A 26747-nucleotide genomic window follows, 5' to 3' on the forward strand; every position below is an offset into this window, starting at 1 on the left:
ATATAGATCATGGTATTCGGGTGGTCACTTATATCCTATTTCTTCCTGGCTTACAGCTCCGGACTTTCCACTAACGAACCCAAATACCCAGGCCAAGGATCAAAGATTGACGAGAGGAGTTCCATGCCATTTAACAAACCCCTATCAACTCCTATAACTATCGACGCTTACCAGGCCAATCCCATCCATCACTCCCTCCATCCACCACCTCCACAAGTACCAACCTATTTATGCATGTCCAAATCCTCAATAACCCCCTCTCTCCACCTCCCTCAAAGCCCTCTCCTCCTCCCGCGCCAACTCCTTCGCAAACTCCTCGTCCGCCTCGGTCCGCAACCGTTCCATCTCCTTCACCAGCTCCGCCAGCTCCCTCTCCACCGCCTGCGCCTCTGCCTCCAGCTTCAGCACCCCGCCGCTGGCTGCCGCCTTGCCGTTGCTGCTACTACCTTGACCGGTGCCGGTCTCGGCCGCGAGCGCGATGGCTTCGTGCAGCCGCTCCAGCTCGGCCTCCTTTTCGATGACGCGGGCTTCCGCTTCCTCGGCCAGGCGGTATTTGGCTTGCGAGCTGGCGTACGGGTCGTGCGGTTGATGGTAGTCGGAGGAGGAGGGTCCCCACCCGCGGGAGTACGCTGGTGGTTGGGCATTCGGGTCTTCTGAGGCAGCAGGACTTGTTCCGGCTTGCCGGTTGTTGTTGGTACTGCGATTCCAGAGGTTGAGAAGCGGTTGGACCAGGTCGGCCGGGTTAGGTGGGCGCGGAGGGAAGGGGGGCATGGGCGGCCATGAGGACTGGCCTGGCGGCGGAGGGGCATGGGGAGAGTGTGGCGGTGGTGGAGGACCGTAGGGCGGGAAGCCAAAGGGAGGAGGGTGAGGAGGTGGTGGTGAATGAGGAGAATGAGGAGAATGCGGTGCCGCTGGTGGTGGTGGTGGACCGCCCAAACCGCGGCGCATCTCCCGCCTAGCCTCCCTCTCGGCCCTCTTCGCCTCGCGCTCGGCGCGCTTCATCTCCCGCTTGACTCTCCTCAGCTCTTTTTTCTCTGCCTTTTTCGCGCGGCGCATATCCCGCTTCAGCTGCCTGCGCGCGCGGCGATGCTCTTTGCGCGTGATCTTCCAGCTCTTGGCCAGGGATTTGACCTCCTGCCGCAGCGCGGCGATCAGTTCGGGCGTGATGAGCTCCGGCGGGACGATTTTGTGCAGGGCTTTGCCGTCGGCGGCCGCGGCGCGCAGGTCAGCGCGGAACTGTTTTGCTTGGTCCTTGGTCACGGGCAGGTCCGGGCGGCTGAGCCAGAGCAGGAGACGCTCCTTGGCCAGGGGCAGCTGGGAGTCGAGGAGGTCGGAGAATTCCGAGTCGAGAGAGCTGGCGGAGGAGGTTGAGCTGGACGAGAGGCTGGAGCTGGAGCTCGAGGTGGAGGAGGTGGAGGAGGACCTGTGCCGACGAGCAGCAGAGGGAGTATCACCCTCCCGATGCGGCGATCGGCCGCGCGGCTGCTGGTCCGACGGTCCCTCCCCGCGATCCTGCGTCGTCTGCCCTTCCTCACACCCGCCGGTGGCAGCACCAGAAGCACCAGCAGAACAAGATCCCCAACCCCAACCCCCTCGCTGCCCACACCCGTGCCCATACCCATAACCACCCCACCCGTGATGACCGTGATGATGCCCACCGGCGGTATTCGACCTCAACCCGCTGCCATTCCAAAACCCACCCCTCACGCTGGCGCCCCAAGGTCCTCCACCGCGGGCATGCCATCCGCCCCTTCCCCAACTACCACAGTGTCCGCTACCGCCACCCGGCGACGTCGAAACCCCCGGTGGTGGTCCCCACAACGTGTGCCCGTTGATCTTGATGCCCGTCGGATCGGCGGTGAATGCGCCAATCTTGACTGAACCGGTCCGTCCGTCGGCGACGATGGCGTCGTTGCCGATGGAGACCCGTTCCGGTTCGATGTTGATGCCGGCGAAGCGGAACCCGCCGCCTCGGCCGCGGCCGGTGTTTCCGCCGCCTCGACCACCGGTGAAGGAGGGGAAGAAGGAACCAAAGCCGCGACGGGGCTGGTTGTTGGTGTTGGTGTTGTTGTTATTGTTGTCCGAACGGGCTTGATCTTGCTGCTGTTGCTGCTGATCACGCTCAGCATCAAACGCGGCATCCCACCCGCCCGGCATGGGAGGATTTCCAGTCCCATCCTGGACAGGCTCCGGCGGGAGAGTGGTCAACCCGACAGGAGCACTCCTACTCCGCGACGGCGGCACCGTGGCGTCAAACCCCTCCAGCGCCTCGACATCGACGCGAATCGAGATGCGGCGCGGGGCGAAGAAGCCGTCGTTCCATTCCCTGACTGTCGTCTCGACATGTCTGCGGTCTGGGCCTGACGGGGGCAGGCTACCGTCGGTGGACGAGGGAGAGCGGATGCGGTTGAGCTGCGCTTCAGCGTGGGTGATGGTGCTAATGAGAGGGGATTGCCCGGCGTTGTTGTTGGGGGAAGTAGGGTCGACAGGAGATTTCTCCCCTTCTGGGGTAACGGAGGTGGTCGTCATGGCTGCCTCGGCGCGGAGCTTGCGGTCAATGACCTGCTCGTTGGTGAGGGCAGCGTGGTGGGGGAGGAGGTAGTTCACAAATGTAAGCCAATCCTCAACTCGAACATCCCGGGCAGCCAGCTCCGGGAGGTAGGGCAGGGAGTCGGGCGTCGAGGACGGAGTGATGGTGATGGTCTGGACAAGCAAAGGCAGATGGCTCAGCGGCGGCGCCGGACGGGTCTCAAAGTATGCGGCGGCAGCTGAAGGGGCGACATTGTCCACTTCGCCAGCAAAATTGGAGAGGTGGGAGGATCGGGGAGTCAGGGGCGGCGTATAAATGACATCTCCGGCGCTGGTCGAAGTGGTGGATCGACTGGCGTCGTCAGCAGCGTACGCGTCCCTCGGTGCTGAGGAGGACGAGTAGATGTCAGTCTCTGAGTAAGGCGGGGGAGGCACGTCGTCGAGCGGCTCTCGGTGGTTCATCATGACGACATGTGTTGTGCGTTTCGTAGTTCTCTGTCTAACACGACTAAACTAGTGCGAAAGCTGTGTCCAGGAGATGGACCAAACTAGACAACAAAGATGAGCCGGCCTTGCCACTCCTCGGGCCAGGAACCCGGACGATTAAATGCAAAAGACCTTGTCAAGAACACGTTCGTATGCCCACCAACAGATGATAACCAGCCATGGGCTGTGAAGGGCAGAAAATGGCAGAGTGACCCAACCGGCCGAGGAGCAGACGAGCCACACAGGAATGCATCGGATGCATCATGCAAGCCCCGAGAGCCTGGTCCGAGGCGTAAGCTCGGCGAAGCTTGACCACTGCCCATGGCAAAATCCCCCGACTTGATTGGCTATAATGCTCGGAACGGCGCCTTTGGCGAATGCGACGTCGGTCCTCTTGGCCAGCGGTGCCTCCATTGTCCTGCTTCTTTGATGCTTCCCCGCACCCTGTTCCACGCAAGCATGCCGCCCCACGCTGACGCGGCCGATGATGAGGCACTGAAACCACATGCTGAAGGGCGACCAACCACCAAACTCATTACTAAGGAGGCCCGACTTGTTCCAGCCAAGTCAAAGCATCCATACTACAACTTTAACGGAGGGCTGCGTGGCCGTTGGCGGCCTCGAACAACCTGGAACACCGAGTCGTAGTGGTGTGGCGGGGCCAGCCTTACGCCTCGTCGTCAACCTGCATCGAAAAGGCAACGTCCTCAATCTTGTAGTGGTCGGCGAGAATATTGGCCAGATGTTTTCTTGTCTGCGGGCCACTATCAAAACGCATCAGCACCTGCAAACACATGCATGCATGACGTAAGCCATCCGCGACACAAAAGACACTTACAGATTCGTCAGGTAGACGTCGACCAACTCGGGAGGGATGTAATCGGTCACCGTGTTCTCAATGTCGAGCAGACCGACAGCCGGGCCGTTGGCAAAGCTCACGAAATCGGACGGATCTCCCAGCTCGCCTCTCAACACCTCGTTCGATGGGTCTTCGGGGCAGAATTTGTAGATGGGACACAAGGCGATGACGGGCTTGAGATACTCGTGCGCCGCCTGCGCAGCGACGCAACACCCGCTATCCACAAGCAAGCCGCCGTTCTGGTAGACAGCCTTGGCACCGAAAATGACCTTGTTCACCCTAGGAATGTACGCCATGAGGCCGTTGGTGGCGAGGTTGATGGTCTCGACTCCCGCAGCATTCAGCTTCTTGCGCAAGGCCGCAAACGGAGGTTCGGCAGTGGGGTCGGGGTTCTGAAGGCCCGCGAGCAGGACGGTGAATTTGCGCTTAGAGGCGGCTTTGATCAGGAACCGCTCGACAGTCTTGTTTGGCTGGTATGCCAGCACGTAGTCGCCGGGGTGAATCTGGCTCTCCCAGAAGCTGGCAATCTGGTCGTCGGACTGGTTAATCTCGTCGAGGATCTCTTCAATCCCATCGAGGACTTCAGAGCGGAAGGCCTGCATGCTGGCCGGCTGAGCTTGCGACATTGGGGTCGATGAGCCTGTGAGGGGACTGCCGACGGGTTCGACGATCGAGAGGAGGTTGAACATGGAATTGGAGACGGTCAGGCCGGACGAGGAGAACAGAGGGGTAGGAGCGGGGCGGACGGGGAGAGTTGCGGTGCGCGAGAGAGGCTGTGGAGGAGGGGCACCTGGGTTCAAGCTCTGGATGTCGTCCGCGGTGTCGCTCTCCAGGTCGTCGTCACTAGCATCAGCGTTCCTTTCTTCGGCAGCTTCGTCTCGGATCAGGCGCAGCACGCGACGGACAATGTTGCCGATGACGGGCTCAAGGGGAGCGCCGCGGACCAGTCGCACGCCGTAGCTGTAGACTTTGTCGAGCAGTTGGTTCACGTCGGTCCATTTGGATTTGGAAACGACCTGGCGGAGGATGTGGGCTGTGGCTTTGGCGCAATCATCGCCGCGGACCTGGCGTCTCCGGAGAAGGCTGCGCTTGTTAGAATCATGCAAGTCCGGGGAATCAAAGCATCCGAGGAGGGGAGAGAGTTGCGCACAAGACGAGGGCTTCCACGGAGGCTTCGAGGGATTGGTCGTTAAAGGACTTGACGAGGGTGTCCAGGCTCGGGACATGGCTAGCCTGCGAGGGCGCCATTGTGGGAGCTATGGCCGACTGAGGTGCCACCGGCCAGTACCGACCACAATTGACCACTACCGGCTGCTAACGGCCACAGACGAGGACGAGGGGATTCGGAGGTGGTGTCGCACAAATCGAAGAGACTTGAAGCGCCAATCGTAGGTTGTAAGGAGTGGACTTCCCAAACGAAGACCTTTCGATAACGGAAAAAGGTGTTGTTTGGCTGTCCAAGAGGAATATCGAGTCCTGTGCCGTTGTAGGGTCGGTAGAGTGCAGCTCCAGGTCGGTGGCTGCTGTTAGTTGCACTTTGTGAGTCAGTCGCGGACACAATGCGAAGCTTGCAACTCAGAAATTATGGCGGGGCACAAAGAGCTGCCCCGCCATGGCCCACTTTTATCCTATTATGTTCTAGCCTCTGCTATTGTCCCTGGCCGGGCCAAGCCAGCCGCACCCGTCAAAGCGTTACACAATGTTACAATACAGTGCGCACTTCAGGTGCCTCGCTGACTGGTTTCCTCAAGGCTGGGTTCATGTACACACAGAAATGAGTTTTGAAGGAAGTTTTACTACAATTAAGCAGACAGAGCTATCTCTGGAGCTTCTCAAATTTTTATTTTCACCTCTGATCCATCTTGTCGCTGCAACTAGCAGAGCCTAAGGTGTGTTCTTTCGTGTGACAGCGACTTGTGGGGCAGATTGTAACGCGATACGCGCTTTTCTTATCTTATCGAGCCAATCACCGTGCATCTGCCTTTCAGATTCTCCGTCAAAATTTGGTCTCGTTCTCGATCAGAAAATCCACCAAACACTCCCGCGACTGCGACCGACTGCAATCGCGACCACCAACAACAATTTGCCATTGCAACCTCCTCCTCCTCCAGCGACCTTCTTCCGCGACGGGATATAGACATCAGTCTATATACATCGCACTTTTACTTTCGCTGTCGCGCATCTAGCCCACCAACCCGTCACAATGGCCGCCACCGACAAGGACAAGGTCGACGTCGTCGACGACAAGCACAAGAAGGACAAGAAGGAGAAGAAGGACAAGTCTGAAAAGAAAGACAAGTCCGAGAAGAAGGAAAAGAAGGACAAGGAGAAGAAGACCAAGGACGACGGCGGCATCCGCAAGGAGAAGAAGGACAAGAAGAAAGAGAAGGCCAAGCAGGAGAAGCTTGCCCGCGCTCTAGACGCCCACCTCCAGGCCAGCGCCGCTTCCCAGGACGAGAAGGAGGAGAAGACTCTGGTCATTGCCACCAAGGACAAGGACACCGATGTCGACGTTCCCGACGCGCCTCAGGTGAGCGCCAAGATCGTTCGGGATGAGGACCTTGTTCCCTTCGCCCTGCCTCTTGCCGATGAGAAGACCCACAAGAAGATCTTCAAGCTCATCAAGAAGGGTATGTTTGAGAACCCAATTGACATGAACACAGCACGAGTTGTTTGCTGACCTCCAATTCTCCTTGCAGGCACCAAGCTCAAGGCCCTCCACCGCGGTGTCAAGGAGTGCGAGAAGGCCATCAAGAAGTGCCCGGTCAAGACCGCTACCCAGGCCGCCGAGTCCCCCGCTCCCGGCATCGTCGTCATCGCCGGCGACATCTCGCCCATGGACGTCATCATGCACTTCCCCATCCTGTGCGAGGAGCACGGCGTTCCTTACATCTTTGTCCGCTCGCGCGCCGAGCTGGGCCTGGCTGCCTCCACCAAGCGCGCCACCAGTGTTGTCATGCTGAAGCCCGAGGGCAAGAAGACCGCTGGGGACGCCGATAACGACAAGAGCAAGGCCAAGGAGGGGGCCGACGACAAGGTCAACCCCGAGGAGTACCTCGAGGCTTGGAAGGAGCTGGCCAAGCTGGCCGACAAGCAGTGGAAGCTTCAGGTGCAGCCGTGGGTTAACGGGACCCACCCTGACCAGATCGCTGCCCGCGTTGCTCGCGCCAAGGCCGCTCGTGCTTGAAGCAGTATGATTGTTGTTGAGTAAGGGACGGGTGGTGTGTTGGATGGGTACGAAAGCTGGGCAAGATGAGCCTGCGATTTTTGGTCTGCGACCATTTTTGGTGGATTGGCAGCAGCTCTTCCATGAGACTGTTCGGTAGATGTCCACAGAGTCTCGCGGATTTCACCACGTCGCGGGCTTTGCCTTTTCTGTTCGGCCATTCCTGAGAGTCGCGGATTTGCCTTTGGGGTCTTTGATTTGGCCATGTTTCACGGATTGGCATTCGGGCATTCACATGGCAACTTGAAGAGTTGGCCAGTACATGTTGATATAATGACGGGCCTGTTTGTTCTGGGACGGCGGCGTTGAGGTTCGGTTGATGCATGAATTGTCATGGGGTCTGGAAAGGCTCTGAGTATTTTGTAAATAAGGTACCAGGTACCGGAAAATCAAGGCTGGGTTTGTCATTGTACATTGAACAAACTGCAATGTGCTTTGTGTTTGTGGTCTGAATGCCATCATCGGGGGATACAATTACAACTAAGGACATTAACACCGCCAGTCTGTCTCATTCTCCATATCCTTCATCGTTTTCCCTTTCATCTCACTCTCAACCCAGGGGAAATACTACAAAAACACCACCACCAATCCTCCAACCGCTCCCTGTTTCAAACCCCTCCCATCGTCCTCCCAACTTACAACACATCCGGCCTCGTCCCCCACCAAGTCAAAAACACCGACAACCCGACCGTCTCCGCCAACTTGGCCACGACATTCAACCCGACCTGCTCCCACGCCCGCTTCTCCACCAGCCACTGGCCCAGGAACGCCGGCGCGCTGGTCGCCGCGAAGATGAGCCCGCCCAGGTAGGCCGCGCCGCGGTAGCTCAGGGTGCCCGTGGCGTTGATGAGCGCGCCGATGCCGTAGGCCTGCAGCGCCGAGCCGACCAGCGCGGTGCCCCAGGCGACGGCGGCGCCGGCGGCTTCGCGCGAGCGGATGAACTCGTCCTTGGTGTTGGACGCCTTGGCGCGCTGCCAGGTTTGCCCGAAGAGGGGAGACAAAACGGCGAGCTCGACCGAGTGGTTGAAGATGGTGCCGAGGGCAATGGCGGAGGGTTTTACGGAGGGGAGATCTGGGTGGGAAGGGTTAGTATAACTTGATTATGGGCGAGTGGGGATGGGAGGTTGGTTGGTTTTGGGCAGGGGAGACGAACAGTGCAGAGACATGATGGATGATTTGTTGTCAGCGTGTGACGTAGTAATAAAGATGAGTGAGGGCTCTATGGTGACGACGGTGAGGTGGTGATGAATCCAATGTTTGTTGATGGATCACAGATAAATGGTACTGTAGACAGTACTGTCGACGATGATGAGCAGTTGAGTTGAGATGTGATGTTTTGAGATGGACAATGGAGGCAAGATCGACGACACAGAGATGGCACAGGGCGGGTTTAATACTTCCTCCTCACTCACACTGAGTCGTCACCTGTGAACAATGACGGAAGAGTCTGCACCTCCATCCAGGGATCTAGATCCTCCCCTCCTCCCAGTCCGCCATGGCAGACACCTGTACGTGTTTTTTCTTCCCGGGCATCATTCGCCAATGCTAGTTCTCCCTCTTCCTTGCTTGCTTCCTTCCCCCCAATCTTTTCCCTGCAGCACTTTTGTGTGCGTCACTCTGGATCCCAGGAGGTAGCATAACATCATCGTCATCGAACCAGACGCAGTTTGGACGGAGGTAGGTACATAGCCGATGCGTAGGTTTGATGGAGATGAATGGCCGGAACTGTGCAATGACGTCACAAACGCCCCGAACCCTGGCCCCGGTCTTCCCGTGCCGGCCGCCGTCTTGGCGCCGAAGCAAGCCGGGCGGACGGCGGAAGTCAGATTTCTCCCGACACCGGCCGATGACCAGACAGGGACCAGGAGGGATGAGCTTCAGCTTGAGTGTGGTGTGGTGTAATGGGGATGAATGTGGCCACCTTAATGGCGTCGATTGGTTGAGATGCCACTGGGACATTGGACGTCTCAGAAATTGTATCAAAATCTCTTCTTCCCAACATTTTTGATCGGCATCTGCCACTCGGCCAAACGGTATACACTTGTAAAGAAAACTAGTACCTGTATGTACTTTAAAAACACCATAAATAAAAAATCCAATCTGAGTAACAAAAGCCATACCAGTGGCATTAACAACAGGATATACATAGACTATACATCGAGCAAGGGGACAAAAGTCCCTATGCTAGGCACTAAACTCCCAACTCTCACTCAAGACAGAAGAAACCGCCATCCAAAAAAGTCCCAAGAAAAACAGTAACAACTCGAATTCTCAACTCTCAATTCCAGGTACCTAAGAACCCGACCTCAGTTACAACAACACATCAACCCATGTAATAGCAATGATGATTCACCGAATTCTAAATGATGGCCTTGTCCTTCCTCTTCCTCCCTTCCCCTCTATGCCATGCAACTGCCTCTCCTCCTCTTCCTCCTCAACACGAAACAATCCCCATCCCCAAACCACGCTGGTCCGTCTAGACATCCACCAGACAACTCCACATAGCATCACATCCAGAAACACACAAAACACCTAGCTACCTAGGTAGGTGGGTGAGGTAGACAGCAACAGTACCCCAACACTCTACCTTTCCCATCTCATGCAATCCCGCCCACAGCTTTTTTGATCCTTCATATATTAGTCGTACGTAGTAATAATTTACCCAGTTGAAACAACAACCCCAAAACACCAATCAACCAACAACAACAGTATCAAAACACCAGCAGCCACAACACCACCACTATCACCACCACCACCAACCCACTCTCTCTCTATCCCCCTTCTTCTTCTTCTTGTTGTTGTAGTTGTTGTCGTCCCAACATCATAATCCATCATCACCGTAATCATCATCATCACGCCATATGATGCCCGTCCTCCCCGCCCCGGAGCGCCAGCAGCGCCCTCACGTCCGAGACGTACTGCATCCCCTCGAGGAAGGGGATCAGGTACATGAGATCGCTATCCGTCGGATCGCTGATCCAGCCTTGTATCGGGATTGCGTTGTCTGTTTTTGACTCAGTATGTCAGCCACCATCCACAGCCCCAACCAACATAGACAGACAGAGATAGAACGGTCTGGGGATTAGGGAAAGAAACTCACCCTGATGAAACATATAACTCAACGGGCTATTATCCAATATCATCACCTTGCTCAAATCCGGCTCGACCGAGCTCAAATCCTTGATGAACGCCCCGTGCCGGAACGTGCAGTGCTGCCGGTAATACCGCGCCGAAAAGTACTTCCTCTCCGCCTCGAGCCAATCAATCACCGGGTCCGCGTACTCCTGCACCGACGCCGTGAAGATGACCAGGTTGTACCACTTGCTCACCCGCCGCAGAAACTCATCGCAATGCGGCCGCTTGTGCACGTAGTACAGAATCGGGTGCTGCGGTCCCAGCGTTTGCTGCCCGCCCCCGACCCCGGGGTACGACGTGTTGAGCCGCACCTCGACCATGTGTCCGGACGACATGCGCCCGCCTTTGGACAGGCTGTGGATCAGCGTCTCGTCGAGATCGAGAATCAGCGTTTTCTGGTGCTTGACGTCGGGCCCGTCGGACGAGCTGTTGATGTAGGACGGCTGGCGGCGCGGGATCAGCGGGCGCGGAGGCGCTGGCGTGCGCGGGTACTTGGTCAACGCGGTGCCGGAGGGGGAGGTGGGCGATTTGAGTTGCGTCGCGATGTCGGCGGTCCGGGAGGAGGAGTCATCGGCTGCGGTTGCTCGGTTGGCGGAGGATTGGGCTTTGCGGTGTTTGCGCTGGCGCAGGGCGTCGTCGGAGCTGAGCTTGATTCGGATAGAGCGTTGTTGTGGTGGGGGTTGTTCGCTTGCTGATGTTACCGTGTCTTCGGAATCTCGAGACGACTTGGACCGTAGGTGCTGCTTGCTGCCGGACGCGCGGAGGCTGCGCCGTTTGCGCTCCAGGTCGGATTCGGATTCAGACGATAGCCCTGACGACGACGAGCCGGCGCTGCGGTGCGCGCGCGACGTCCTGCCGTGTTGGGCGTTGCTGGGTCTCCTTCGCCGCCGCTTCTCCGACGCCGCCGCCATTCCCTCGTGATAGTCGAGCGCCATGCGCTTCGCATCTCCCCCATAGAAGCCAAACAGCTTGGTCAGCTGCTTGAGCGGCGCAAAGTTGCCGTTCTCGTCGCAGAAGCACGCGTACAGGTACACCCCCGGAGCGGTGAGCGTGGTCAGGATCCACCGGATCGAGTCGACGATAGCGTTGGCAATGCGCTTCGGATAGAGCAGCCATCCGGCGGACCCTAGGTCAGCCACCTCTTTCTGGCTCCCCAGCCCTCCGCGCAGCGTGTAGTAATCCTTGGTCTCGGCATCGGAGGCGGAGTGGTTGCCCGTCAAGGGCGTCTTCTCGTCGTCGTCAATGGCCGACTCGTCCACATCGCCATTGTCGCTGCGGATACTGAATGCGTCGATGGAGCGGATCGAGGCCGCATCGGAGGCGGTCCGCGGGCGTAGCCGTGGTGGTTCGTCCAGCTCTTCGGGTTCGGCGGTCAGCAGGGCGGCGCCCGCGTCGTCGGCGTCGGCTTGGCTCAGAACACAGTCGGGGTCGTCGGCCGGAGTTTGGGACGAGTCGGGGGCAGGATCCGAGGTCAGGCCGGCGAGGCTGATGGCGTTCAGGGAGTTGGAGCGGCTCTGCGACGGGCTCGGCGGTGGGGAGACGCGGGCCGAGATGATGTTGAGCGAGTTCATGGTGTTGTCGCAGTCGACGACATGGAGGAGGCCATGAAGCATGCGCTGAGGTGAGATCGTGTTACGGAGGAGGAAGGGTGAGGGAGGTGTGGTGGAACTCGGGTCGCGGCGTTGCGATCTCACACCTCCCAGATATTTTTCGATCTTGCGGTCGTGGGTTTTCTAGGCCGTCTTGAAGCTTGCTGGTGGTTGAGTATGGAAGACGGAACTCTGGTGGAAGAGAGAGAGAGAGAGAAAGAGAGAGGCGCGGCCAGAAGGCCTGGAAGCAACGGGCGATGCGCGCAGTGTCCGTGGTCGCAGATAGGTGGTGGACAGAGCAGGAGAAGCGTTTCTCTGACCGAGGACCGAGTATGGAGTAAACAGAAAGCAACAAAGTCAGGGCTGCGGGTCCGCAGGGTCGGAGCGAGCGAGGATGATGATGAATGATGCCGAGAAATTGGTTGAGTGCAAGGCGAGGCGAGGCCGGGGGACGCTTTGTTTGCGCACTCAGCGGATCGGCTCAGGCCGGGGGGATGGAAGGAATGGAAACGGGCAAAATGGGGAACCCGGGGGAATCTCGGCCCCTGGAAAAGGGAATTGGAGCCCGATCTGGTCCCAGATCACCTACGGAGTACAGTGCACACAGTGAGTTGTGGTGGTGAGTTTCGCAAAGAACGGCATCGAGGGAACGGGATTTGGGATTTGGGGATTTGACAAGTTGCATTTGCATCTCTGGACGAGTTACCTGAGGCAAGGCTGTTGTCGCATCGCTTCTGTCCACCGTCCTTCTCGAACCACTGAAGCACTCGGCAGCACGACGCTAGCTGCTCCTAGCTGCTGCTGCTAGTGGGTGCAGTGGACGCCCCAGCACAAACCCAGCAAGCCGAACGGCACATCCCAACAAAAGGGGCTCCCCAGACCAACGGACCAACCGTTCACGTGCCAAAATCTTGGGGGTTTCTTGGTTTCTTGGGGGAACGTGAGGGGATCCAGCTCGAGGGATTGGATGGCCAAAAATACCGGGAAACTTTTGATTTGCACCTGACCTTACGATGCAGCACGGTTTCATGCTGTTTTGTCTCCCACTTGGCACTGGAACTTGGGGGTTCCGGTTGAACTTGGAAGCTTCACATCAGGTCCTCAAGGTTGACATGTGCTCAGGGTTGGCAAAGACTGAGGCTGCTCCGAGGACGAGCGAAGTATATATCCCTAACCCTCTCCACCCCCTCCGTTTCCATCCGGCCCAGTCACATTCAAGTCTGTCCCAGCATTGAGCCGCAAGGAACACGACAAAGCCCACGGCAACAGTCATGCATTTTGAGAAGCTAAGGAACGGCAGCCGCTTATATCAGCATCGCCATCTGTGATATACAAGTCTCGTCTATTTCTCAAACACAGAGCTCCTTCTAGTTTTCATCCATCACCAACCCTCTCGCTTAGTCCTCATCAACACCAAACTCGGCCCGGCCCTGCTTCGAGTTGAGGTAGTGATTCCTGTTTTCCGTCAGCATCCCGGAATTTATCCCCCTCCTTCGAGAAATTCGGCAGCATGTGCCCCCTGAAAGGGCAGACCAGGGCACCATACCTCTCAACGGCCCAGTTGATGGCATAGTAGCCGGCAATGATGGGAGGGGCGACGTAGAGCACCTGCGAGCTGAAGCGCCTCCAGGTGTTGAAGATGGCGTCGTGGAAGGCACCAGCGAGGGGGTTCTGGCGGTTGGGAGCGATGCCGTAGGAGATGATGCCCCTCTGCTTGAGACCGCCTGTACGGGGAGAAGAGTCGGGTTAGAATGCGGCTGGTCTTTGGGGGGGTTGAACAATCATGTGACTCAAAGGTCGTCGGTTGCGGTAATCCTGTTGTGTCCATTCCCTTTCCTCCCTCCTCCCACGCCATGCCCCTCCATCCTCCATCGTGCTGGATTGTACTGGGAAACGGCGCCGTGTCGATGCGAGGATGTCACTCACCAAAGTCACCCCAGCCACCAAGGAACCTATAGCCAAGTCAGCATTGGAACTCCAGGATCAAAGAATTGACGGCCAATGCGCCTCTAGCCGCCTGTCCCCCGACCGGCCCGGGAAAAGACGCAGTTGGAACAAACATGTCACGGGAGGGGAGATACTGACAGCCCGTGCTTGCCGACCTTGCCACCACCGCCGCCGAGGAGAGCCTGAGTCGGACGCATTGTGAACTCCGTGCGTGTGTCGAGAAAAGGGAGCGACGCGTCGGGGGAAGAGAAAGGTCGTTTCGTTGCAGTGGTTGTCGTCGACTTCGGAAGAGCTCGCGCAGTTGTGAGAGGTGCGAAAACCAACCGTCAGTCGACGGAAAGCCGAGAAGTCCTGACCCAATCAGGATTAGCCGGGCTTGGCGTTTTGGTGGCACACCCGGAGCTCTGGTCAGTTCAATGCCCCACTTTTGTGGGAAGCTCTGGAAGTCGAAACCTTGGAAAGCTTCAACGTCTTCCATCACCACCACTACCTCGACCACTTCGACTCCTCTCCGACAAAAACACAGAACGATTCGAAATGGCGGCAGCCCGGGGCCTCAACTTCATCTACGCGGCGGCGGTCCCCACGGCGGTGGGCATCGGCCTGCTCCAGTCGGCCATGTACGACGTCAAGGGCGGCACGAGGGCCGTCATCTTCGACCGTTTGTCTGGTGTCAAGGAGACCGTGGTCAACGAGGGCACGCATTTTCTGATTCCCTGGCTGCAAAAGGCCATCATCTTTGACGTGCGCACCAAGCCGCGCATCATTGGCACCACCACGGGCAGCAAGGACCTCCAGATGGTCAGCCTGACGTTGAGGGTGCTGCACCGCCCCGAGGTGCAGGCGCTGCCCAAGATTTACCAGGTGCGAATAGACCAGATTTGACTGTAATTTTATCAGTGCAAATATCTGACAATCTGAATAGTCCCTGGGCCCCGACTACGACGAGCGCGTGCTCCCGTCCATCGGCAACGAGGTGCTCAAGGCCATCGTGGCGCAGTTCGACGCGGCCGAGCTCATCACACAGCGCGAGGCCGTGTCGCAGCGCATCCGGCAGGACCTGATGAAGCGCGCGCGCGAGTTCCACATTGCCCTCGAGGACGTGTCCATCACGCACATGACCTTCGGCAAGGAGTTCACCAAGGCCGTCGAGCAGAAGCAGATTGCCCAGCAGGACGCCGAGCGCGCCCGGTTTATCGTCGAGCGGGCCGAGCAGGAGCGCAAGGCCAACGTCATCCGTGCCGAGGGTGAAGCCGAGGCGGCCGAGACCATCAGCCGGGCGATCGCGAAGGCGGGAGATGGCCTCATTCAGATCCGTAAGATTGAGGCGAGCAGGGAGATTGCGCAGACGTTGGCGGCGAATCCCAACGTGGCGTATATTCCCGGCGGCGGGAAGGGGACGAATTTGCTGATGAATGTTGGAAGGCCATGAAGGAGAGGAGAATAGGGAGGATATGTGATGATAGGTGGTGATCTGGACGAGGTTATGTGTATTATTATTGTTTCTTACGACATGACGGCTGCACCTCTGGTATTCCCCGCTTAGGAGTTTGTATGGAGGCCAAAAATTGAGTGTTTCTGTCCAATATCTATTCCATTGTCATGATATGCGAAGCGATGAATTATGGACTATTAGTAGGTAGGTACATACGTCAATCAGAGGCCTATCCAGAGCTCCCTGCAGTGGCTTGTCTGTCTGGGGCGCCTCAGCAACACCCCTGCCAGCTCCCGTCTTGGCAGGCTGTAGCCTCAGCCTCCAGCGTTGGCGCCTGGACGTCAGCCCGTGTCTTCTTTCCTCCAGCCTTGAATACTCCATCCTCAAATCAACGAACAAAGGAAACTCCCGTCTGGACTTCCAACTTCCGCTGCCTCAGTTTCCAATTCAATTCTTATCTCGTTTCTTCAGCTCCAACCTGAGTTTGAGGCCATGGATTTTGACCTGCGTATTTTGAAGTCTTACATTCTTTGACTCCCGCAATATCGTAGACTTTCAGTGTTAACTTAACCCCTTTGGTTGAACTCCTTCTTCCATCCCGTTCTCAACCTTCCAGAACAAAGGACTTCATCTCTGAACTTTGTCGGGCCCTGAACCTGACTGATTCCATCCTTGACCTGGAATTTGGAGAATCGACGGCTTCCAACACGTATTCCATCGTTTGCCATCTCACTCCACGACGGCCAGGTCGTCCAGTATCCCAACAACAACAAATCGCCCCAAGCATCCATCAACACTCATTTTCTCAGATTGCGGGCATCCATCACGTTTCACAGCCAACCTGCTACTCCCAGGTTGACCTTCACTTTCTGCCATACTTCTCCTACAGTTTGCGAGGACCTTTCGGATCATCATCCAACTCAAGTTTCTTGCTCGTCAGTTCTCCCGGAGCCACAGACCAACCATCAACTGGTCTGCTGGTCTCATCCATCCCCATCAAATCGCCACCTCTTTCTCTCGACAGGCCACATTCCTGAGGCTTGTTCTTCCAGTTCCAAGTCCTTACGCCAGCTATGGATGCCGTACTGAAGAACCTTAAGCTCGTGTTCTGCACAAAGGGTCACGACTGCAAGACGCCCCATTGCCCGTTCAAACATCCCTGGGACGAGGAACCCGCCACGGCCAAACCTACTCAACAACCCCAACAGACTCAGCCGCCGGCCGCGGACCTCCAACTCCGCGGCGGACTGCAGGCCGATGAAGATGGCCCACGAAAGCGTCGGAAGCTCGCTTCGGACCCTGCGTCTGCCCAGCCACCCCAGCCTACTCTGCCCTTGGAGAAACCTCTCTCGTCCGAGAAGCCTATTTCTCCTCCGCCGCTGAAGAGAAAACTTCCGCCCGGTCCAAACCCACCAGACCGCACCCCATCGCCCGCCGGCACACTGACCCGTCCCATCTCTGGTTGTGACTCACCCGCCCCTGCGTCTGGCCGCACTGCTACAAGCAAGACTTCTACACCTGCCACTCGGCCCACTCCAGATCATGGACCGGCAGCTTCTTCATCGCCAGCTCGCAGCGGGAACAGCACCGCTTCTTCCACACCACAAAAGCCTACGACCACTAGGAAGCCTGAAGCCCTGAATCCTCGCCATCTCAAAATGGCGGCACCCGCACCTCACGATTACCGGTATAAGGTGTTGAAGGCTCTCCATGATCAGTTTAAGCGCCTTAACGACGAGCTTAAAAAGGACGCCAATGACGAAGAGAAGAAGCTGGTTCTCTCAGATCAAGAGCTGATATGGCTAGCTTTGGACGAAGAGCAGCGCGTCGCAACCGGGAAGCCATCCGTGTACAAGAACGTCATCCTGAACTTGGTGATGAAGTACAAGCGGATGACGCCGGGCGAGTGGAAAAAAGAACGCCATGCTGAGAAGAAGAAGGAGGATGCTCGCATGCGCGAGTCCAACTCCACGCCAACCCCCAAGAAACCAGTCCTCGGCCCACCCAAAGTCATCGACACAGGCCTCACTCCGCAGCAGGAGGTGGCGCTTCTGAAGTTCTTGCTCACCCCTATCAGCGAGCTGGCCAAGTTTGGCTACATCCCGGTCCAGCCGTCCGAGGAGGAAGTCAAGAAGGCGCGCGATGGTGAGGCGGCATCGCTCGGCTGGGAGGTCTGTGATCGGTGCACCACGCGCTTCCAGGTGTTCCCAGGACGCCGCCCGGAGGACGGCGCCCTTACGTCAGGCGGCAAATGCGTCCATCACCCAGGCCGGCCCTACTACCCAGACCGCCCAGCCGGAAGCACCGACAAACCTCAGAGGCGGTACCGGTGCTGCAACCAGGTGGTGGGCGAGTCTGCGGGCTGCGTCACCGGCAACACTCACGTCTTCAAGACCTCGTCACCGGGACGCCTGGCCGCGCTTATCCCGTTCGCCGAGACGCCGGCCAACCCGGCGGTGCCCAAGGATCGCGCCGTCTGCTTCGACTGCGAGATGTGCTACACGGTCCGCGGCTTGGAGTTGCTCCGGCTCACCGCCACGAGTTGGCCCGATGGCAAGGAACTACTGGACGTCCTTGTCCATCCCGTCGGCGAGATTCTCGATCTCAACTCACGCTATTCGGGCGTATGGCCTGAAGACATTATCAACGCGGAGCCGTACAAGCCGGAGACAGCCGACAGCAACAATAACAACGTCGAAACCACGAACGACACTGCTACACCGTCCGAAACCACCGACTCCTCCGAACCCCGCAGCAAGGCGCCACGCAAGAGGATGAAAATCGTTGACTCTCCCGTCGCGGCGCGCGAGCTTCTTTTTTCCTTACTCTCCCCGGAGACCCCGCTCATCGGCCACGGCCTCGAAAACGACCTCAACGCCGTCCGCATCGTCCACCCCACCCTCATCGACACAGTCCTTCTCTTCCCGCACAAGCGCGGCCTGCCCATGCGCTACGGCCTCAAGATGCTCATGGAAACCAAGCTGAACCGGGCTATTCAGGTGGAGGATCAGGAAGACGATCCGACGGGCCACGACAGCGCCGAGGACGCGCGCGCTGCGGGCGAGCTGGTCCGGTTGAAGGTGATGGAGAAGTGGAAGGAGATGAAGGCGGAGGGGTGGACGGTGGTGGGGAATCGGTTTGTGCCGCCTGGGGAGGGGTTGGAAGGGTTGGAGGATGGAGAAGTGGCGTTGACGGAGAAGGTTATGGGGCAGGCATAGAATGCGATGGTCAGCCAAAGGTGGGATCGGAGGATAAGGGCGTGAAGGCCGAGGCGGTGAACACTGATAATACCAGTGGAACGGGAAGAGATGGTGGTGCTGGTGAGGGTCATGGTAGGCAAGGAAATGAGGGGGCAACATGGCTTGCAAGGGGTGGACGGCTTCTTTTCTCTCTGCTTTCTTTGCTTACTGGGGGATGTGTTTTCCCATAATGGCATATGGTGGTTTGTACCACTCACACACACACAGCCTGGTATGCGCCGTCGAGGTTGTTCGAGGCAGCAACATGTCGGCGGGCCTCAAGACAAAGAAAGCCCGGGTACAGAAGCAGGGGAAACAAACTAGCCAAACGATGGAGGTTGCCCAAGCTACGTTATTATTATTCTTACACCGATTGGTTGACGGAGTCGATCAGTTGACCGTCGTTTGTGGTTCCGCGAAAACAGACGGGGGAGCTAACCTACTTCTTACTGCTTCCCTACCTACCTCCCTAGAATAGTTATATAGAGGGCATAACTTTGGCGTTGCGCGGTTCTCAGCGCTTTTTGTACGTTTGTGTTTTGTGGATGAGTGATCAGTGTCTGTGTCTGGTTGTATGTATGTATGTATTATGTGTATATATCACTGACTGACTGCCCAATGATCAGTGGCATTGAGAGTGACTGGGTGAAGAGGCCGTGCCTCCCCCCCTCTCTCCCTACTCATTTCAACTCTCTCGCGGTTTCGATGGAAGCTTGGAATAGAGTAGGTCCATGGACACCTGAACTCAGACACGTGGGAATTTATCAAAAACAAGATAAGGAACATGGACGGATGACAACCCATGCTGGCAAGCAAGCATCCAAAGCACGATGGGAAACACGAAGGTGCAAGAAAATATCAAGTTTTCTTCATACCAAGTCTACGCAATGGCCCCATCGACCATCCCAATCAACCCTCCACCTTGTTTCGTTGTCATGTATCATCCTCCTACTACCACTAACCTTCACTCTTCATATATATACATAAGAGAAACATCAAGTCAGTTGCTCCATCAACCTCAACGTCATGGACCAGGTAGTTTGCTTGCTTGCTTGCTTGCTTGCTTGCCGTGCTTCTTGGGATCATCATCGTTTTGCTTGCTTGTTCGTTTTGTATAGTTCCAATGTCAATGTATAATTTTCCTTTTTTTGTATGCATCATCCTCCCCTCCTCCCCTCCTCCCCTCCCACCCTCCTCCCATTCTAGGTACGTATGTATCCCTTATCCTTATCCCTCCCCCTATTCCGTCCAACCATCATCATCATCATCATCCGTCCACCGATCCATCCATCCATCCATCCACCATCCACCATCCTTCCAAGTCCAAAAGGCAAGGCAAGGCAAAGTAAGGGGAGTTCGAGTTCATGGGAAGAAAGGACAACTGGAAGAAAACCCTTCTTCGTTTTATGACGCCTGATCAGCTTGCCGATTGACCAAGAACCAAACTCCAAATTGCCATGCTCCCCCCCCATTACCACCAAGCCATATCCTCCCTCTCTCTTTTTTGTCAACCACCTCCACTTTTCCTTCTCCTCAATCAACCAAATCAAGAAATAATACAATATAACTTAACACATCGCCAAGTCACAGGCAGGAAAACGGATCGCCGGCCAAACTCCCCGCCCAAAAAGCATGCCTGCCCGTGTGGTAATCGTTTTGTTTCCGCGCTGGGATGATAACGACATCCACCATTTCCACGGCCACCGCCAAAACACCCACCGACAAGTCATCGCAAATACAACCGCTCATCATCCAATTCCCCGAGCGATGACTGGTTGGCTGGATGATGGAAGTGGTGGACCATTCCTGCCTCAGAGGAACGTGAGAGGGGAAGAACAGGAAGGCTTCGGAGTCAGAGAAACGGAGGAGATGGGCAGGCGGGAAATAAATATGCAGTGGATGTCGAGATGGACGCGGATCATCAGGGTGTCGGAATTAGGGGAGAAATCAAGTCAAGGTCGGTTCGGGGAATGTTGGTGAAGTAGGTGTGGTGTCGGTGGGTGCGGAGCCCACAGAGGTAGGAAAAAGGGAAGAAGTATGTAGGTAGGTCGATCGGTAGGCAGAAGGTCGGCATGGTAGGGTCAAGGCCCGAGTCGATGTTGCCGATGCATGCTCGGGTAAAATCAATGCATTATGGCAATGCTGCTTTGTGTCCTCGTCGGCACCAAAGTCCTTTGATATCATGCTCGTTTCCTTCGGACGCGTGTTGTCCCCCTTCAATGCAACACATGCCGCATTTGATGTCAAAAAGGTTGATGGTGCCGACGTGGACGCTAGGCCGCAAATCTGTACTCCAACATGTCTGTCTCAGGCCATTGCTGTGATGGCAGCGTCATGGAAGACGCCTAAGGCATCACCTCTCAAAGGGAAGCAACGCCGAGTACGCCCCCAACGAGCCAAGCCTCCCTCAGATGCGCTGGTAGAACAACAGGTACGCGACCTTGTTGTCCTTAATGCTATCCTTGGGCAGAGGCTTGGCCTTGTGGCCGTTGGTGGCAGGCGTTCCGTTCACGACGCTGCTCCACTTCTTGCCGCCGGCAGCCTGCTTCCAGCCCTCGTCATCACCGGTATCCTCATCATTCATGCCAGAGAACCGGTTGCTCGAGGCCGAGGTATCCTTGCGCGCGTCCGTCTTGCCGGAATCCTCCTCGGAACCGCCCTCGGCAACGTCCTCATCGCGCACACGGCGGATGATAGTGTCGTCGATACGGATCCACTCACGGCCGTCCTGGCGACGAACGTCAACCGTGTAGTGGCCACCGCTGGCGTTCTTACCGTGGTGGTAGACGACGCCGATGAGACGGTAGCGCGGGGCGTTCGAGTTCTCGGAAAGCAGCGTGTTGCGCGTCTGGCGGGACAGAACCTCGCGAGGGAACTCGAACTCGAGAGGGTAGCCGACCTTCTTCCAGACCTTGACGGTGCCGTAGCCCTCGGCGTCGAACTGGAAGCGCTTCAGGTGCAGGATCAGGACCGGCGGCACAGACTCGATGAAGACCTGCTTGGTCGCCTTGACGTCCTTGCCGTGCGGCGAGTTGAAGTCGCCATGGATCACCTCAGGACGAGTCAAGCCCCTGAGAGCGTCGATGATGTTGCGGACCTCAGGAGCTCCGATGTCGAGCTGCAGCGGCTGGTAAGGCTCGAGGGTCACTGAGTTCTTGTTGCCCGGCACGCGGAGTTCGGAGCGGAGTTGCCCACCAAAGATCTTGGTGATGGGCGTCTGCGTGTGCGAGTGTCCGGAGGACCGAGTGACGGCAGGGCGCTGGCGACGGCCGACTTCAAGCCAGTCATCAGCACCATCGGCATCGCTGGCCTTGGCGGCGCTGGGTGAAGGAAGCGACGAGTTCGGAGCAGTCGAGGCAGTCGAAGCGGGCGCTGCGCTGATGACGCGTGCGCATTCGTCATGGAGACCCTCAAGGAGGAATCCAAGGAACTCCTGAGCATCTTGCTGATGGCCGCGCTGTGGATTGTTAGCGATGCTACAAGAGTGTGGCAGTAGCAAAGCCAAATTACTTACCCTCATGCTAGCAAAACGAGGCAGCGTCCGGATGGCCTCGTAAACAAACTCGGGAGTGAAAGGATCGCCGTACTTCTCATACTCCTCGGGCTTGACGCGCTTCCGGAGCTGCTCAGATGTGGGGGCGGTCTCAATGGCCTTGAACTCGCGCAAAAACATGACCCTACTTGGTTTAGCACCATCTCGAAAACTAAAACGTTTTCAGGAGAACTCACATGGCGTCAAGAAGAGGAGTCTCGCTCTTGAAGCTATGGGCAGCCTTCTTGCCAACCTGATCCAAGAACTCATAAAACGGGATGCAGTGGATCAGGACTTGCAGCACCTAGAAAACATGTCAGACTTGTCATGTTCCTGGGTCAAGTCTCAGAGGAAGGGGTGTCTTACAGAGTTCATGTAGCACATGTTGCCAGTGTTCACCAGGCCCCTCGGCTCCAGGAGGGCCAACTTCTCGGGAGCAACAGGACGGTAGGCCTGCAGGGCATGAGCCAGGGACGTCGCGTTCTGCTTGGCGAAGCTACCAGCGCCCGCCGCACCCGGTCCGTCGGCAGCATTGCCGTTGGTCGAAGCCTGGGCAGCAGCACCAGTCGAGCTAGTGCTGGCCGAGGAGCTCGACTTGGCGAAAAGACCAGTCCAGAGCTTGGGCTTGGGAGGCGCCGGAGCTGGTTGGGGAGCCGCCTCAGCTGGCTTCTCGGTCGCCTCAGTCTTCGCCGTGGACTGAGCGGTCTCGGTCTTTTCCGCGACAGGCTTCGTTTCCGCAGCCGCGGCAGCCTTGGCTTCCGTGACAGGAGGCTTGTTTTCCGCGACAGGCTTCTCGGTGCTTGCTGCCGGCCTGATACCACCCTTGGGCAGAGCGGGGACGACCGGAACAGCAGGAACAGCGGGAGTAACCGTCTTCGGCGCAGCAGGAGTGCTGGTGGCGGCGGTAGGGGTCTTGGAAGGTTGCACCGAGCTCGGTGTGGTCGGAGGGCTCGAGACGTTGGTGTCCTCGGTAGGCTGGTCCTGAGTGGAAGGAGTCTCTGACCGAGCAGGAGTGGAGACGGCCTTAGCCTCCTCCAGCTTGGGCTCAGCGGCTGGTTGCTCCTTCGGGGTAGCCTCCTCTGCCTGCGTTTCAGCAGCAGCCTCTGCACCGGGAGCGTGCTGACCGGGCAGTTCCAGACGGTCGGCATTGGCGCCAAGAGCCTTCTTTCTCCTCCGCAACTTCGAGGTGCGCTGTGGGAACGGAAGATCGGGGTGAGAAAGCCAGGGGAGCTAGTTGTGTCAGCATAACACGAAGCAAGAACACGACTGTCTAGAGGTCTTACCGGAGGGCGGAAAGGTGGCCGCTCAGGCTCCGAAACAGCGGGAGACGGCTTCGGCGGTCCCTCAACAGATGGCTCAGAGCGCGGAGCTTCCTGGGGCTCTGCAGCTTGCGGCGCGGCTTGTGGCTCGGGCTGCTGAGTCTCTGGTTGTTGTGCCGGCTGTGCAGGGGGCGCAGGAGCCGGAGCCGGAGCAGCAGCCGCGGCTGGAACCGGGGCCGAGCCCGCCACCGTGACAGGAGCGGTAGGAGGAACGGGAGCCTGTGCGGGAACAGGAACGTCGTGGACCTGCTGAACCGGCGGGGTCATGGGCGGCGGAGGAACGACATGCGAATGGGTCGAAGACGGGGTGTGCGGAAGGGGCGGAACCACAGGCGCAGCCACAGGCGGGTGCGGAGGAGGGTGGTAAGGCGACGAGACGATGGGAGAGTGTTGAGGATGGCGCGGATATGTCTGCTGCATGGGCACGAAGTGCGTCATGGCCGGAGGCGAGCGGACATAGGGGTTGCCATACGGAGGCATGTAAGCGGCGGTCGGGGGAATGGCGCCGTTCTGGTAGGGAGCGGGAACGTAGTAGGGGGCGGCAGCATAGGGATTGGCCATGTAGTTGGCGGGGTACATGGGCTGGGCGGCGACGTGCTGGTGATGATGGCCATGATGGTAGCCGTGGGCCGGCGGATAGTGCTGGGGACGGCCGCCGCGACGGGGCGGAGGGCCCGAGGGGGCCGGGCCCATGTCGGCCACACCCTGCACCTGCTGCCCAGCCGGCAGATGCCCGCGGTTGTTCATCATGCCGGCGTGGGGTAGACGGTGCTGCTGTTGATGCGGTAGCTGCTCACCCGATGTGAGGGCCACCGCGGCGAGACAGCGTTGTGCGAAAACCCAGCAGAAGCCAGGGTGAAGAGCAGCTCAACTCGACGGGGAGTTGGAGAAGAGGGGTGCCGGGGAAAAGATCGGCACCGATGGAGGAAGTGGTTCGAAAGTTGTAGTAGGGAGCCTGGTTGTGGTTGCTCAGGCTTGGTTGTCGAACCGAGTCGTCGTCGTCGGGCAAGCGAAGACGGTCAGGTGTGATTGCCAGAGGTTGGGTAAGGTCGGTAATGGAGGATGACGCAGCGACTGACGGAACCTTAACTTAAGGTCGGGTTCGAAGAGTGTCGACGCTGCCGTGGGTCGTGGTCGTGGTGGGACGATGTTGTGATTTGGGCAGTCTGCCACTTCTTTCTTGCTCAGGCTTCTGCTGTGCCTGCTCCTTCTTTTGTTGATTATTATTACGACGATCGAGAATCCGCGATGTGCGTTGTTGCTGTGTTGTGTCGACACTTCACAGGCATCTGCTTCTTTTTCTTGTTGGTGTGCCGTTCCTGTTTCTCTTTTTCTTGGGTCCTTCTTTAAGTCGACTCAGTAACGCAACTGACTTTCGTCTGGTCCTAAATCGGCGTCCTTTCTTTTCGGTCGAGAGATCGGGCCGCCGCCTTTTGCTCAGGCTCGGTCGTTATGTCGATCGATGATCCTCTGCCGGTAGAAGGATCAAAGTGGGCGAGCGCATTGATGGGCGGCGCTCGCTCTTGATGGTTCGGGGTGCAGTGCACCTGTGGTGATGTTGGTGGTGTTCAAAGGAGGGTTGGAGAGTTTGTTTGCAACGCGCAGTGCCACGCCAAGAAATCGGCGACAGCGATGGGGGGAGGTTTGGGTTAGGTCGATCGGAGTGCTGGGTGCGGGTGTTGCGAGGGCTAACGCCGGCTGTGACTGTGCCAAAATAAAATCGGGGCTGCCGGGGATTCCACCCTCTGCAAGCCCAGTTCCTTTGACAAAATTTCCGCCAGGGTCGGCCTCCTCTCTCGTCTTCTCTGCCTCCCTCTGGCTCCCTGTGCGCGGTGCGCTGTGTCAAACACCAGAGGCGAAGGCAAAAAGCCAGCCAAGGAAAAAAGATGAGCGGCGAAAAGACAAGAAGGTCGGGACGCTTGGGCCACAATTGACAGGTTCCAAGGTTCAGGGTTCTGGGTTGGGCCGAGCGTTGGTTCAGGGTTGGCAGCGATGTCAAAAAACAAAGGTTCAAGCAGTGGGTCACGGGTCAGGCCAGGACAGTTCGGGCCGGCGCTGGAGGTTGCACGACGGCCCGCTCCGAGACCTGAGGCTATACCAAGTGACTCCCAACATGACGAACTCCGGAGCTATACTGATGGAGATATATACTCAAGATATATACTCTTAGGGAGTGCGAATGGAGACAATCTATAACCAACACATAACACATCAGTGTCGTCCCTTCAGCATCTCCTCATGTGTGCAGTGACATCAACAGGTCATCAAACAGTTGGGTATAGGTGATATCGACCAGAGACCAGATGAGGATGCCATCTCAAAACCCTCCAGGGAGTCAGGGGACAAAAAACAGGTGCCCCCTGAGAAAGGAATGCTCAATGACACAAAGGTCTTTATCTTTTCTCACTCGTCTCTAAACATCCACGTCCCTCCCCGCATAGCCTCGCGCCACCTCTCCTCAACAATCCTCCTCTCCATCTCCGCCGCCTCCCTCTTCTGCTGCTCAATCTCCTGCGTGCTCGGGAAGTCGGGATTCCAATACCCCGGCGGCGACGGTCTCCTCGCGAAACGATGCCTGTGCCTCCCATGCCTATTCGCCAGGTCCTGTATCTTCGCCTTCATCCACGTCTCCCTCTGTTCCTCATCCGTCATGGCCTCCAACCGGTATGCTTCCGAACCGAGATACTCTTCCATCATTTTCACGTCTGCCGGTCGTGAGATGATGGCAATCCCGCCCGCGTGAAGTTCTGACTCCGCCATCATCTTCCATTGTCGCCCACAGCACTGGGGATCCGTGCAGCCCGCCAGCTGTGCGCGCTCATCCCTGTTGCGGACAACCTCGTCGAAGGCATACCGATACCCGTTGTTGTTGGCAGGGTTGATTTTGAAGTCTTCTGGTCGTAAGTCGCTGAGGGGTTTGTCTCGAAGTCGGGTTTTGTTGGCGTTCTTCCTCTCTCGGGTTTGTCTATGGATGGGAGCAGCGGAGGAGGAGAAACCTCCCGGAGCCGGTCTCGCCAAGGCATCCTGTGGTTGTTGAGGCTTTCGATCTGACAAGCTTCGTCCCCGATTCTCTTTGTCCAAGTCTAAACTGGGGTTGCTAGGCAGTTTTGATGGAGTGGTCATCTCCGTCAACGGTTTTTGGTTGAGAAGTGAGTGTAGCCTGCTCTGTGCGGGCGTTTGCTGTTGTGGTGCCTTCCCGGTCTGTCGTGGGACGGGAGAATAGAACGACTCCGGGGTCTCCTCGGCAACATCAGCAACGGCGGCTCTGAGAGCCGCCGCTTTCTTCTCTCTGCTCACGGTTGGAGGCGCCCGAGAGGACAAGCCGGCTGCATCTAACACGCTGCGTTGCCCAGTCGTGCCATCATAAGGCATGGCCCACGAAGGAGGGGCCCAGTCGCGAGGCACGCGAGTTTGATCGGGTTCGATTCCAGCGTCAGCCTCCTCCTCCTCC

At 57.6% G+C, this 26747-nt stretch overlaps 15 protein-coding genes across 15 annotated transcripts; 7 read left to right on the forward strand and 8 right to left on the reverse strand.

Moving 5' to 3' along the window:
- Positions 1-246: 246 nt before the first annotated feature.
- VTJ04DRAFT_8233 (uncharacterized protein) lies at positions 247-2991 on the reverse strand (the record flags this gene model as incomplete). The annotated part of the gene is made up of 1 exon (XM_069366648.1): positions 247-2991. One exon carries the CDS (start codon positions 2989-2991, stop codon positions 247-249), a length of 2745 nt encoding a protein of 914 aa, XP_069217561.1.
- A 345-nt stretch (positions 2992-3336) lies between these two features.
- Positions 3337-3663, forward strand: VTJ04DRAFT_8234 (uncharacterized protein; the record flags this gene model as incomplete). The annotated part of the gene is made up of 1 exon (XM_069366649.1): positions 3337-3663. The coding sequence occupies one exon, from the start codon at positions 3337-3339 to the stop codon at positions 3661-3663; it is 327 nt and encodes a 108-aa protein (XP_069217562.1).
- A 19-nt stretch (positions 3664-3682) lies between these two features.
- VTJ04DRAFT_8235 (uncharacterized protein) lies at positions 3683-5122 on the reverse strand (the record flags this gene model as incomplete). Its single annotated transcript, XM_069366650.1, has 3 exons — positions 3683-3779; positions 3854-4957; positions 5025-5122. 3 exons carry the CDS (start codon positions 5120-5122, stop codon positions 3683-3685), a joined length of 1299 nt encoding a protein of 432 aa, XP_069217563.1.
- A 955-nt stretch (positions 5123-6077) lies between these two features.
- VTJ04DRAFT_8236 (uncharacterized protein) lies at positions 6078-7061 on the forward strand (the record flags this gene model as incomplete). The annotated part of the gene is made up of 2 exons (XM_069366651.1): positions 6078-6504; positions 6574-7061. The coding sequence occupies 2 exons, from the start codon at positions 6078-6080 to the stop codon at positions 7059-7061; spliced, it is 915 nt and encodes a 304-aa protein (XP_069217564.1).
- Positions 7062-7104: 43 nt separating this feature from the next.
- Positions 7105-7409, forward strand: VTJ04DRAFT_8237 (uncharacterized protein; the record flags this gene model as incomplete). Its single annotated transcript, XM_069366652.1, has 2 exons — positions 7105-7144; positions 7201-7409. The coding sequence occupies 2 exons, from the start codon at positions 7105-7107 to the stop codon at positions 7407-7409; spliced, it is 249 nt and encodes an 82-aa protein (XP_069217565.1).
- Positions 7410-7735: 326 nt separating this feature from the next.
- VTJ04DRAFT_8238 (uncharacterized protein) lies at positions 7736-8266 on the reverse strand (the record flags this gene model as incomplete). The annotated part of the gene is made up of 2 exons (XM_069366653.1): positions 7736-8172; positions 8254-8266. 2 exons carry the CDS (start codon positions 8264-8266, stop codon positions 7736-7738), a joined length of 450 nt encoding a protein of 149 aa, XP_069217566.1.
- A 16-nt stretch (positions 8267-8282) lies between these two features.
- VTJ04DRAFT_8239 (uncharacterized protein) lies at positions 8283-9059 on the reverse strand (the record flags this gene model as incomplete). The annotated part of the gene is made up of 2 exons (XM_069366654.1): positions 8283-8496; positions 9022-9059. The coding sequence occupies 2 exons, from the start codon at positions 9057-9059 to the stop codon at positions 8283-8285; spliced, it is 252 nt and encodes an 83-aa protein (XP_069217567.1).
- An 893-nt stretch (positions 9060-9952) lies between these two features.
- VTJ04DRAFT_8240 (uncharacterized protein) lies at positions 9953-11806 on the reverse strand (the record flags this gene model as incomplete). Its single annotated transcript, XM_069366656.1, has 2 exons — positions 9953-10104; positions 10201-11806. 2 exons carry the CDS (start codon positions 11804-11806, stop codon positions 9953-9955), a joined length of 1758 nt encoding a protein of 585 aa, XP_069217568.1.
- Positions 11807-12852: 1046 nt separating this feature from the next.
- Positions 12853-13195, forward strand: VTJ04DRAFT_8241 (uncharacterized protein; the record flags this gene model as incomplete). The annotated part of the gene is made up of 2 exons (XM_069366657.1): positions 12853-13042; positions 13125-13195. The coding sequence occupies 2 exons, from the start codon at positions 12853-12855 to the stop codon at positions 13193-13195; spliced, it is 261 nt and encodes an 86-aa protein (XP_069217569.1).
- A 26-nt stretch (positions 13196-13221) lies between these two features.
- VTJ04DRAFT_8242 (uncharacterized protein) lies at positions 13222-13968 on the reverse strand (the record flags this gene model as incomplete). Its single annotated transcript, XM_069366658.1, has 4 exons — positions 13222-13279; positions 13371-13548; positions 13751-13776; positions 13910-13968. The coding sequence occupies 4 exons, from the start codon at positions 13966-13968 to the stop codon at positions 13222-13224; spliced, it is 321 nt and encodes a 106-aa protein (XP_069217570.1).
- Positions 13969-14308: 340 nt separating this feature from the next.
- On the forward strand, positions 14309-15203 carry VTJ04DRAFT_8243 (uncharacterized protein; the record flags this gene model as incomplete). Its single annotated transcript, XM_069366659.1, has 2 exons — positions 14309-14635; positions 14697-15203. The coding sequence occupies 2 exons, from the start codon at positions 14309-14311 to the stop codon at positions 15201-15203; spliced, it is 834 nt and encodes a 277-aa protein (XP_069217571.1).
- A 1076-nt stretch (positions 15204-16279) lies between these two features.
- VTJ04DRAFT_8244 (uncharacterized protein) lies at positions 16280-18424 on the forward strand (the record flags this gene model as incomplete). The annotated part of the gene is made up of 1 exon (XM_069366660.1): positions 16280-18424. One exon carries the CDS (start codon positions 16280-16282, stop codon positions 18422-18424), a length of 2145 nt encoding a protein of 714 aa, XP_069217572.1.
- Positions 18425-20077: 1653 nt separating this feature from the next.
- Positions 20078-20769, forward strand: VTJ04DRAFT_8245 (uncharacterized protein; the record flags this gene model as incomplete). Its single annotated transcript, XM_069366661.1, has 2 exons — positions 20078-20402; positions 20474-20769. 2 exons carry the CDS (start codon positions 20078-20080, stop codon positions 20767-20769), a joined length of 621 nt encoding a protein of 206 aa, XP_069217573.1.
- Positions 20770-20852: 83 nt separating this feature from the next.
- Positions 20853-24046, reverse strand: VTJ04DRAFT_8246 (uncharacterized protein; the record flags this gene model as incomplete). The annotated part of the gene is made up of 5 exons (XM_069366662.1): positions 20853-21902; positions 21960-22122; positions 22175-22281; positions 22344-23207; positions 23261-24046. The coding sequence occupies 5 exons, from the start codon at positions 24044-24046 to the stop codon at positions 20853-20855; spliced, it is 2970 nt and encodes a 989-aa protein (XP_069217574.1).
- Positions 24047-25699: 1653 nt separating this feature from the next.
- On the reverse strand, positions 25700-26668 carry VTJ04DRAFT_8247 (uncharacterized protein; the record flags this gene model as incomplete). The annotated part of the gene is made up of 1 exon (XM_069366663.1): positions 25700-26668. One exon carries the CDS (start codon positions 26666-26668, stop codon positions 25700-25702), a length of 969 nt encoding a protein of 322 aa, XP_069217575.1.
- Between the last annotated feature and the right edge of the window lie 79 nt (positions 26669-26747).

The sequence above is a fragment of the Mycothermus thermophilus genome (assembly GCF_041956435.1).
Source record: "Mycothermus thermophilus strain CBS 625.91 unplaced genomic scaffold VTJ04scaffold_5, whole genome shotgun sequence".
NCBI classification, from domain to species: Eukaryota; Fungi; Ascomycota; class Sordariomycetes; order Sordariales; family Chaetomiaceae; genus Mycothermus; species Mycothermus thermophilus.